We start from the raw sequence: 12,138 nt of genomic DNA on the forward strand, positions 1-12,138 counted from the left end.
ATCGGCGTACTCAGAACAAATTGTACAACAACCTTTGGGGTCCTATTTCTGCTTTTACTCTTGGTAAAATAAAATAAATTGGAGCTAAAGTAAAATTTTTTGTGAAAAAAAAGTTAAATGTTCATTTTTTTTTTTTTTTAAACATTCCAAAAATTCCTGTGAAACACCTGAAGGGTTAATAAACTTCTTGAATGTGGTTTTGAGCACCTTGGGGGTGCAGTTTTTAGAATGGTGTCACACTTGGGTATTTTCTATCATATAGACCCCTTAAAATGACTTCAAATGAGATGTGGTCCCTAAAAAAAAACAATGGTGTTGTAAAAATGAGGAATCGCTGGACAAATTTTAACCCTCATAACTTCCTAACAGAAAAAAAATTGTGCTGATGTAAAGTAGACATGTGAGAAATGTTACTTAAGTATTTTGTGTGACATATCTCTGATTTAAGGGAATGAAAATTCAAAGTTGAAAAATTGCGAACTTTTTCCCCAAATTTCATTTTTTTTCACAAATAAACACAAGTCATATCAAAGAAATTTTACCACTGTCATGAAGTACAATACGAGAAAACAATGTGAGAATCACCAGGATCCATTGAAGCGTTCCAGAGTTATAACCTCATAAAGGGACAGTGGTCAGAATTGTAAAAATTGGCCCGGTCATTCACATGCAAACCACCCTTGGGAGTAAAGAAGGGGTTAAAGACGACAATATGAACTGCTCAAGCGCAGTATGTAAAATAGGGGGAAAGTCAATGAGGGATCAGTGACCTGTCATTGCATTGTGACTACCTAAGCAGAGCATCACATGCAGACCCTTCACCCTCTTTCCCCCCCCCCCCCCCCCCACAGGCTGCCCCAGAGTTAGCATATCATTAACTCAAAACTGAATGTAAAGATTAAACAACCACAAGACGGATTTCATCAACCCAAGGTATCATGTTAATCAGTATAACGGCGCCAACCTGACACTGTCTGTAGGTTACTGTGCACAATTATGCTGACAGGCTCTGAAACTGTGCAAAATTTTGTAATGAAACCCAATAGCAATAATTATTTTTAACCCCAATTACATATATTTTTAAGTGATGAAGAAAAAAAATTGTCCCCAAAGGTGATCAACCTCAACCCTTTTAAGGCTGTGTCAACACTTTGCAAATTGGCGATGATTGCGTATTTTTGCCCTAACTTTATAAAATTTCAAAATCATGGTAAAGCTGTATAGTCTTTGCTGCAACGTGTGAATGGATCCTTCAGCTAAACATTTTGTCAGTTTGTGGCTTACAGTTCTGTTATTAGATTTTACATTGGTTTTTTTTTTTCTTTCCCCCCCCCTGTCTTTTCCATTTTGTATCAGAGAAATTCTTTGAAATGAAGAAAGGCCAATGCAAGGATGCTCTAGAAATTTATAAGCGGTTTTTGACCAGAATGACTAGAGTTTCAGAGTTTATGAAAGTTGCAGAGGTAAGTGGGTAAAAAAATAAAAATTTAGATACTCCTTTAATACACAGTAGTCTGATGCTAGGTTTTGACTACACAGACTGCTTCCTAGTATGTCATATAGCTATTCTTGGGGGAGGGGGGGTTAACTTATTTCCAAACTTACGTTTTTTTTTTTGGTTAAAGGGATAGTCTCACATCAGATCTGAAATGCCTTAAAGAGGTGGTCTAAAGGCCAAACCTTTTTCTCCCAACTATTTAGTCCTATAATCTAAACAATTTTTAAGAGTTCCCCTACCTTTCCTTAACTACACTGACAGCTAGTGTATTTTTTTTTTTTTCTCTACGCCCAGTCTGATGATGATTTCGTTTGAGTATCACCAGTGCATGCTGGGATATTCAAACAAAGCGTCATCAGTGGGCAGAAGCCGACACCGCCTCTGCCCCTCACTGAAACAAAGGATCACGCTCGTTTCAGGGGCTGCACTGTCCCTGCGCTACCTCCGCTGAGCACGGCGCTGTCCCTGCGCACCACGTCCTCTATTGTCTTCGCACTGTTGCCAACTTATTACTATTGCTGTGTCACTATTAGTGATGAGTGAATTTGTTGAGAAATCCATTCGCCAAACATAAATTCGGCACAAATATGGCACATTCATGATCAGAAACATGAGCAAAAATTTTATAAAACTGTGAAAAATCTGTAAAAAGTGCGGGAAAATATTTGCATTGCGACACAAGTATTTTCAGTGCTTGTGCAATGATAATGGTGGTGTATCATGAGCGTTTGGCACGTGTTTGATGGGGGAAGGTGGTTTGCAGAGTTCAGAGGCGTAGAGTTCTTGTAAACTGTACATTCCCCCCCCCCCCCCCCCCTAAATTTGTGTGCACATTGCAGCTAGCCAGTTAGGGCACAGGAAACATCTACAATGTCCTGACACAACGGCTTGTGTAATTGGCTGCTGAAATCACATGTCCTCTCCATATAAAGGGCGGACATCTTGTTTTAGCGCCATTTTGTCACTGTAACAGTGCAGTGAGGCTGCTCCTGATGCTGGCAGTGTTTAGATTTTAGGTAGTTAGCTAGGCAGTTGTTCATTAGTCAGATAGTTTAGCTAGGTAGTGTCCTGTGTGATTGTGAAATTGGCTTTCAGCAATTTTTTTTGCCATTACTGAGGTCCACAGACAAAGTGAACAGGACACATATCATACAAGTGTGTTGTGCATTGCTTCTATTGTGCTCCATGCATGAGTATAGCGTTCTAAATTTTATTTCCAGTTCACAACCTGACAGCACCATTGGAGGACGTCCTTCTTACCCTCAGTGGGACAGGAACAAGAATCGGTTAAAAGGACCCTCTCCTTACCACCCACCAGTGTTTTTCCTGTCCCACTGTGGATAGGAATGGCAAACAGGTCCTTCGACGGTGCTGTGCAGATGGTGGTGATCGGGGGGCCCAGCCTTTCTTTTCCCTACCGCAAGATATCTGCGGCTGATACCTGCGATGGGGGGTCCCTCAGCCTCCCCAGTGTAGCGCTGCTCCTGGGGTCGGGTCTGCTTCCTCCACGCCGGGGGCTCTGTCTTGTCGCCAGCTGCTGGTTGTGTAGCGGCCACTTCCTGGTTCACGGCAGCCGCATCTCCTAGTCAGGCCGTGGTGGCCGCATCGCTTCCGGTCGATGGGGCACTCTGCGTCTGTCGGTGGGCAGATTCCAGCGGCTGCACCGGCCCCAGGAGAGGCTCTTCAGCATCGTCACACCATGTGGACGCGGTGAGGAGGGCACGAGACACAGGGGCATGTGAGTAGCTACTCTAAGCCATACCACAATGCCACTCCTGGTAATACTGGGATCTCTGTGTGTTATAGGGAGAGGCTCCCACCCCTGCACCTGAAAAGAAAAAGCCTGGGAAGAGTAAATGTCCCATTTGTTCGGCTAGGTTACCAGAGAACTGGCAGAAGCCGCTCTGCAAGTCATGCACATCTAAAATCGTAGGCGAGGAGCAGACTTCATTATTGACCAACATGAGCGCAATGTTACGTCAGGAGGTTCGGGCTTCCATCTCGAGTCTGAATCTTCCCCAGACCAGCCAGACAGAACCACAGACCTCACGGAAGAGACCGAGGGAGTCCAGCCCTTCTTTTGATGAAGAAGATTCCGGAGAGTTGGATCAAGAAGAAAGAGAAGACTCAATAGGAAGAGGAAAGAAATGTCTCTTCTCGGCTACAGATACGGACGAGCTCCTGCAGGCAGTTCGTAACACCATGCAGTTACAGGACACCCCAGAGGAAACCTCGAACCATGATGAGATGTTTGGCGACCTACATGCCCATGTTACTAGAGTTTTTCCGGTGAATAATCACATCCGCTCCATGATATTGGAAGAGTGTCAGGAAGCGGAGAAGAGACTAGTGGTGCCTAGAGACGTTGGACTCCGTTTGCCCTTTAATCCAGAGGATATAAAGGTGTGGGATGCAGTTCCCAAGATAGATATGCCATTGGCTAAGTGGCGAAGAAGATGGCGATTCCATTAAAGGACTCCTCTGTGTTGAAAGAATTCAATGGATTGCAAGGCGGGTGGACTGCTTAGGAGAACTTGGGAATCCTCAGCAGCAATAATACGGGCAAATATAGCAGCAACCTCTGTTGCCCGGTCCATGCACCTATGGATGGACGATTTAGAGGAACATCTTAAGGCTAAAACCTCTAGAGATGTCATCCTCAAGTCCTTGCCATTACTAAAGCTTGCAACAGGATTCATGGCGGACGCTTCAGCGGAGTCGGTGGAATTTGCTGCCAGAAGCGAGTCGTTGTCCAATGCAGCCAGAAGAGCTATCTGGCTAAAAACTTGGTCAGGGGATATTCAATCAAAGAATAAACTTTGTGGGATCCCATTTTCAGGGGGTAAAGTGTTTGGGCCAATTCTAGATGACATTTTAGAAAAAGCCTCAGACAAAAAGAAAGGGTTCCCTGAAAAAAAAAAAAAATACAAAAAAATACCAGCCCTTTCATTTTCCCGGGTCCTGGTTCAGGGAAGCCTAACAAATAACATCAGAGTGGGAGGTCTGTTACAAAAATTTCTAGGAAGTTGGCAGAAAATATCCAAAAATCCATGGATTCTTCAAGTAATCGGTCAGGGTTACAGGCTAAAGTTCACCAGCCTTCCTCCAGAAAGGTTCACAGTAACCAGATCCTATCCCCTCTTAAACTCCCTTATGTGGCCAGACATCCAGCAGTTAAGTGTAGAGGCAATTGTCCCAGTACCCATCCCTGAGAGAGGCAAAGGTCATTATTCAAACCTCTTTAAAAAAAAAAAAAAATCGGGAGACTCCCGGACAATTATAAATCTCAAACCCCTGAACGGGTGGATAAGATACAGGAGATTCAGGATGGAGTCTATAAAGTCCACAATACCTCTGATAGACAGGGACATGGTGATGTGCACCTTAGATCTAAAGAGTGCATACTACCATGTCCCAATCCTTGCATCCTACCATAGTGGATGCTTTCCTGAAACGGAAAGTACTTGCAAGCAGCATAATACAAAGAATAGCCGGTTTACCCAGAATCCTTTGCAGTAGGCAGAGCTATGCAAATCATCTTTCCACCCCTGTCTAATCCACAGCGCTTGGAACCGCCAAGCGTGCAATGCTGCGGATTAGTTTCTAAATTTACACAGCCAACCAATTCCTACCTGTGGACACGTGTTTCGGGCTTTAGGCCCTCATCAGCACAGGGCTGGAATTGGTTGGCTGTATGGAGTGGGGCTCGGTGAGCAAGCGATACATATATACTAGCCACCTTAGGGAGAGACCCAAGTTGGGTAGGAATTGGTTGGCTGTGTAAATTTAGAAACTAATCCGCAGCATTGCACGCTTGGCGGTTCCAAGTGCTGTGGATTAGACAGGGGTGGAAAGATGATTTGCATAGCTCTGCCTACTGCAAAGGATTCTGGGTAAACCTGCTATTCTTTGTATTATGCTGCTTGCAAGTACTTTCCGTTTCAGGAAAGCATCCACTATGTATTTCCTTTAAGTAGAGGGCTTTTCGGTCTCTTTCGTCCCGCTACATTTAGCCCAACTTGGGTCTCTCCCTAAGGTGGCTAGCATATATGTATCGCTTGCTTCCTACCAAAAATTCCTGAGATTCGCTCTGATGAACAAGGGAGTAATTTATCATTTTCAATTCAGATGTCTTCCCTTCAGCCTAGCCTCTGCCCCCAGGATATTTACCAAGCTGATGTCAGAAGTAGTAGCCTACTTAAGGAGTCATGGTATTTCCATAGTACCATACCTGGATGACTTTTTAATAATGGCGAAATCCGAGAAGCTCCTCAAAATCTACTGCAATTTCACACACTCCATTCTGCAAGAACTGGGGTGGATTGTGATTTGGGAGAAATCAAATCTAGTCCCACATTCCAGAATAAAATTTTTGAGGGTCATGTTAGATTCCCACACCAGAACATCTTTTCTGCCAGAAGAGAGACAGGTGGCATTAATCGAGAGCGTACGCCGGTTCAGAGAGAACCCTGCCTCTGTAAGAGAGGCAATGAGCATTCTGGGCTTAATGACTGCCTGTATTCCCTGTGTGAAGTGGAGTCAATTTCACTCACGGGGATTACAAAAGGACATTCTGAAAATTTGGGACAGAAAGCAAAGTTCTCTCGAAGAGGTGTTCCCCACTGCTGGCATAGGTTGCTGAACACTTCTGGATTTAACTCCCACTCTCTGGGATCTATTGGCGTTCTGCTCAGATAGTCTGCCACCTGATTTTTGGCACCTTCCAGGTGGACTGCAGAGATGGATCTGACTGATTTTTCTGTCCATCTGAAAATCTAGTCTGCTAGGTAATGTAGAGATGGATGTCTCGGACCTCCTTGATGCCTCAGAAGCGCCACTGCTGTCATATTGTATTGTCGGACAATATCCTTACGTGTTTGTCTCTGACCTGTGACTGGGCTTGGTAAAGCACTTTGCAAATCGCATAAAATTCCCTGAAATTCAATGATCATCTCCGGACTCCACTTCCCCTGGTAGTATGTTCTTCCTATATGTCCGCCCCACCCATACTGACTATCACTGTGTCACCATTACCACAGATGCCAAAGGACCCAAAGAACTCCCACTTTCAGGTTCTTCGGGATGGTCCACCAGGTTAGAGATCTCCTTCCTGAAGGAGAAAGTCATCCTACAGCCTAGTACTCTAAAAGTACAGATTGCGGCCCTTAGGCTACGTTCAGACTAGCGTTGTGCGCCGCTGCGTCGGCGACACAACGCACGCAAAAACGCGGCAAAACGCACGCAAAAAAAATGCGTTTTGCGACGCGTGCTTCATTTTTTGCCGAAAATCAGACGCAAGAAAAATGCAACTTGTTGCGTTTTCTTGGTCCGACGCTTGCGGCAAAAAAGACGCATGCGTCGCAAAACGCAACAAACAAAAACGCATGCGTCCCCATGTTAAACATAGGGGCGCATGACGCGTGCGCCGCCGCTGCGTCGCCCGACGCTAACCCGACGCACACTAGCACAACGCTAGTCTGAACGTAGCCTATGTGACTTGCTTGGCCTCCCATCCTTGGATTGCAAGGTTCTTGTGAGAAAATCATCTCCACCCTGGGACTTAAATTTAGTCCTCAATGCCTTGTGTAGATCCTCATACCTGTTATCAGAGGACATGAATATAGCCAATCTCTTTTAAAACAGCCTTTTTGGTAGCCATCACTTCACCAAGAGATTAGGGGAATTGCAGGCATTATCCATACAGGACCCAAACCTTCAGGTTTTTGAGGACAGATTAGTTTTAATACTTAACCCAGCCTTTCTCCCCAAAGTCGTTTCATCTACAAATATCAACCAGGAAGTAATCCTTTCCTCGTTCTGCCAACATCCTAGAAAACTCAAGAGGGCATCTATCATAACCTGGACGTTAGAGAGACGGTTTTAAAGAATCTAAGGGCGACCGAAGGTTGGAGATGACACGAACCTGTTCGTATAGTACGGGGGACCAAATAAAGGTTGCAGTCAGCAAAGTCTACCATTGCTAGGTGGATTTAAAACTACTGTAGACCTTGCGTATAGAGCCCAAGGGAAAGATCCCCCAGATATCCTTAGAGCCCATTCAACCCGAACTATGGCTACGTCATGGGCAGAAAGGGGGGAGCTTCAGCAGAGCAGATCTGTAGGGCAGCGACTCGAACCAGTCTTTCTACCTTTGCTAGAGACTATAAGCTGATGTCAGTTAGCCTTTGGTAGAAAAGTACTGCATGCAGTAGTCCCACACGAAGATTACCATTGTTTGGTATTTCTCCAATGGTGCTGTCAGGTGGTGAACTGGAAAACGGTAATTAGTCCTACCGGTAATTGTATTTCCAGGAATCCACCCGGACAGCACTACTAGTTCCCTCCCACTGCAAAATTGTATTATATACTGTGATGTAACATTGGAGTATAATTTAATAAACTTTTTTTTTTTTTTTTGCATCCATCCAGATGTGGTACTTTGGAAAATTACTGGTGGGTGGTAAGGGGAGGGTCTTTTCAACCGCTTGTTGTTCCTGTCCCCCCAAGGGTAAGGAGGACGTCCTCCAATGGTGCTGTTAGGATGGATTCCTGGAAATATAATTACTGGTAGGTTTAATTACTTTTTTTTTTCACTAGCTAAATGTGAAACAGCCTGCTTTATTCCACCTTGTCATTTAGTGCTGTGGTGACATAGTTCTGTGTTTTGAGATGTTGCGCACGAAGAAATAATTTTTTGGGGCAGTTGCTAGTGTGATTCACCATGCCATATCTCACTTTATTTAGTGGCAGTAAAATTCCACAGTGTGCATAGCTCATGCACATTAAAAACAAATTATACATTTTTTTCTGTTGCTAAGTTTGATACAGCTCGTCATATCCCACGTTGTCATTTTGCTGGGTTGAAATTAAGCTGTCTGCAGACCTCACCCACATAACAACAAAAAATAAATTCTGTTGCTACAGGTGAAACAGGCCACCATATCCCACATTGTAATTCTGTGGTGATTAAATTGTGTGCAGAGCTGTTGCACATGGTAAACATTTTTGGGTTTTACAAACGTGATGCAGCAGGCTAAATCAGAATTTGAAATTGTTCATCTCACTTTCAAATTGTTTGTAGCATATCTTCTTTGTCATACAGGCCTCATCCTTATTCAAACAATTATTTCTTCTGTGAGTAACGCGATTCAGCAAGCCATACTTCACCTTGTAATTTACTGCAACAGAAATTCAGCTGTTAGCAGAGCTGGTGCAGAGTTTAAAATCTAATGCTTTTTGTTGCTAATATTGTGCTCCTACCATACTATCTTGGCAACAGGACTGGGTGAAAAAGTGAGGCCGTGGTGGAAGGGGAATTAGGCTTGGTGTTCAAGGTATACATGGGGTAGGTGGTATTGTTTGTGAAGGCACTAGTGAACCAACAACATTACGTCCTATGCAGAGACAAGTGACAACTTCTGTTACTGGATGGGCTACTCCACTACCTATCTTTGGCAGACGCACAGCAGTGCGCCTTGTTGATGAGGCCCAGAAAGAGCATGTGCTCGAGTGAATGGCAAGCGCCGCTTCAAGTGGCCTCTCTTCCTCTTCCCCCACCTAAACATCACACCCGGTACAGTCCACAGAGGTGGCACCTAAATTACCCTTGCTTCCCCATGCGTCCCAACTCCAACAGTTCATCTGACTGTATGGAACCACTAATGGGTGAGTCTAAAGAGCTGTTCACACATTCTATGCCATGGTCATCAGAAGTGTACTCAAAAGCTTCACAGAGTCAAAAGAAGGAAATCTGCACCTATGCCCAACATTTATTTATTTATTTCTTTTTTATTCTCGGATCCAGGGCAGGACAAAGTAGGGTCTGATCAGCATCCTGATCCTAGTCATCAGGCGTTAACCCCCAGTGCGAAGGTGATCCTGATGAGACTCAGATATCTGAGGCTCACGTGGACTGTACTGTGCTGTCAGGGCAGGAAGAGGAGGAGGGCGACTCCAAGAGCAAGGTGATGAGGTGTTAGATCCCAGTTGGCATGAACATAGAGGCACCCAGCTGAATAGGTCATCTGAGGAGGAAGACGAGGAGGTTACGTCGCAGCCACGACGAGCAATGCATCCTCAGCCTCAACTGTGGCTGTGACCAGCAGCGTTCGCGGGTCTGCAGCTTGCAGGGGTTGCCTAGCCTGGGCCTTTTTGTGACACTGCAAATGATGAGCCAACGCACGTAATCTGCCAACTTGGCAAAAAAAAACACAACCCAAACCAGATTGAGGTAAAAAGTGTAACAATTTCACTACATGTATGAACCTTCACATGCTCAATCAACATGTGTTACTCTGAATCCCACTGTGCTAAAATGCTTATCAGCCACCCCATCAATCGCATCTGCTGCTTCTTCCTTCTCCTCTGTAACCATGTCAACTATTGAGACGCAGGTCTTAGACAGCAGAACCTTGGGTTCTTAATCCGCTCCAGTCACGCTGGCTGAGAGCCTGATGTCCGCTGTAACGGAAGCGGACATGCCTGCTGTTTTTTGACCTCAGAGAACGAGCACTCCACAACTTTCTCACTCCACCGTAACATCTCCGCCTGCACCTCTCACGGTCCAGCAGTTTGTCTGGCTCACCGTACTCCACCCTGTCTCAGCACTGCAGCCAGCCCATGGTACTGCAGTTGTGGTCACGTAAAAGATTTTCTCCTAAGCATGACAAAGCTAAGGGGTTGAACTCCACCATCTCCACTCTGTTGGCCACAAAAATGCTGTCTTTCCGTCTGGTAGATGCAGACTGTTTCCGAAAGCTAATGGCCATCGCAATCCCCCAGTATCAATTGCACGGTCGCCATTACTTTTCTAAGAAAGCTGTGCCTGCACTACACGAGCATGTTGCAGACAACATCCCCCGTTCCTTGACTAAATCTCTGTCTGCCAGGGTGCATTTCACCCCAGATACTTGGACGAGTAAGCATGGCCAAGGGTGTTAAATCTTGCTGACTGGCTGTGGGAGTAGGCGCTGCTCCACAAGTCTTGGAATCCCCAAGGCTTGCAGGACAAACCTCTACATTTAAGAACTTCCTCCACTGCTTCTGCATTCTCCTCTAGCGCCTCAACCTCTGTCTTAATGAGACGCGTTCCAACAGTGCAGAGTGAATCCACACCACCTCCATACTTCGCAGCCAGTGCTCACAGCAATCAGCCAATGTTAAAATTGATATTCCTTGGAGAGCGTAGTCGTACAGGGCTGTCTCCGCTGAACCTCAGTGGGCATAGACTAAGGACCCCTGCACCCTGCTGCACAGTTTCAAATGGCTACTAAGATGGTTAGCGTTGATGGATGCCATCAGCAGCATTACTATTACTGTCATCTATATGCTGGAACAGACTTTGAATAGCCTGCGAGAGAAAATGCTGGTCCAAGAAGAGGAGGATGCAGAGGAGGACGCGAAAGGGATAACATTGTCTCAAAGTTCCAGACTGTTGTCATACAGGCGGTTGCCAAAGAAGTGTGGATTACTGCGATCGAGGGGGGGCTGGTGATAACAGGCAAACTGTTAGTGAAGGTAGCACCACAGAAGAAAATTAGTGTACTAGTCCAGAGTAGTAAAATATAAATTTTATTCAGATATCAATACAAATATAAACGGTCAAAAAGTGACAACAAGGGCTAAAATTGGCAGGAACAACAAAACTGCCTAATGGCGACCGGAGCAGCACAGACCTCTCACTACCCATAATTACATATAATATGTTGCCCAAAAGAAGGGAATATCCCAATCAATCAAAGGTACAAACAAGAACCAATGTCTCGCTCACAAGTGAGAGCAATACACTATACAGATGGGGCATTTATATAATGTAGTATCACATACCAAGTGGTAGTAGATGATAGACTCTGCACCACGCATTCACCACCCTCCCGACGCGCGTTTCGGATCAACCTTCCTCAAGGGGGGGGCATGCCAAAAAGTAAAAGATCCCAAATATTTATGGAGCGCCCCCAGACGCAGGGCCGCGGGGTACTCGGTACCGGTCCTCTGTCTCAGTTCTAGGATTGTCACTGTGGCTGGACCCGGTCCGTGACCCTGCTAAGGGGTGTCCAATAAAAGGGGTGATGAACGTCGGCTAAGGTTTCGTGACGCCACCTGTGGTATTCGGTCAGGGTGACCGACGCTGCTTGGGGCCCACTGGGGTGGTGTTATGGCAGCTTGATGGAATACATTCCCACAGGTGGTGATGGTGTGAGGCGCAGTTAATAACGAGGACACAGGGTTTGCAGTCTCTTTACCTTTTAATGAAGACTTCGGGATCCTCAATCCAGAGAACTGCTAACTGGGCTGTCTGAGACCGGCCGGTCAGAAGGCACATCCAAAGGTCCCTTTGCAGGTGGAAATCAGTGCCCCCAAGTGGCAGAGCGACATTACTGCAACGACCAGGACTCTGGGGCGCTGCATTTATACCGAACATGAGTGTGCCTGTACCAATCGCCAATCACAGCTGGAGAACACCCACTGACACTGGTGCACACGGGCCCATGTGACCACACGCCGGGGAACGGCCGGAAGGATGGGCGTTACGAAGTACCCAGTGATCTGCGCATAACCGGAAGTTGCGGCGCGGCCATATTATTGAAGGAAGTTAAAGTATGGCCATCTTGAAACCGGGAACAGCTTGCCCATAGTTTGTG

General features: G+C 45.7%; 1 protein-coding gene across 2 annotated transcripts in view; it reads left to right on the forward strand.

Annotated features, from left to right (window-relative positions):
• SNAP91 (synaptosome associated protein 91) overlaps positions 1 to 12,138 on the forward strand; it is a 182,533-nt gene that overhangs the window by 96,277 nt on the left and 74,118 nt on the right. For both annotated transcript variants that reach the window (XM_069726428.1, XM_069726429.1), the window contains exon 8: positions 1,357 to 1,463. In XM_069726428.1, coding sequence (XP_069582529.1) covers positions 1,357 to 1,463 — 107 coding nt within the window. The remainder of the gene's footprint in view (positions 1 to 1,356; positions 1,464 to 12,138) is intronic.

This window comes from Ranitomeya imitator, chromosome 5, assembly GCF_032444005.1.
Source record: "Ranitomeya imitator isolate aRanImi1 chromosome 5, aRanImi1.pri, whole genome shotgun sequence".
Taxonomy (NCBI): Eukaryota; Metazoa; Chordata; class Amphibia; order Anura; family Dendrobatidae; genus Ranitomeya; species Ranitomeya imitator.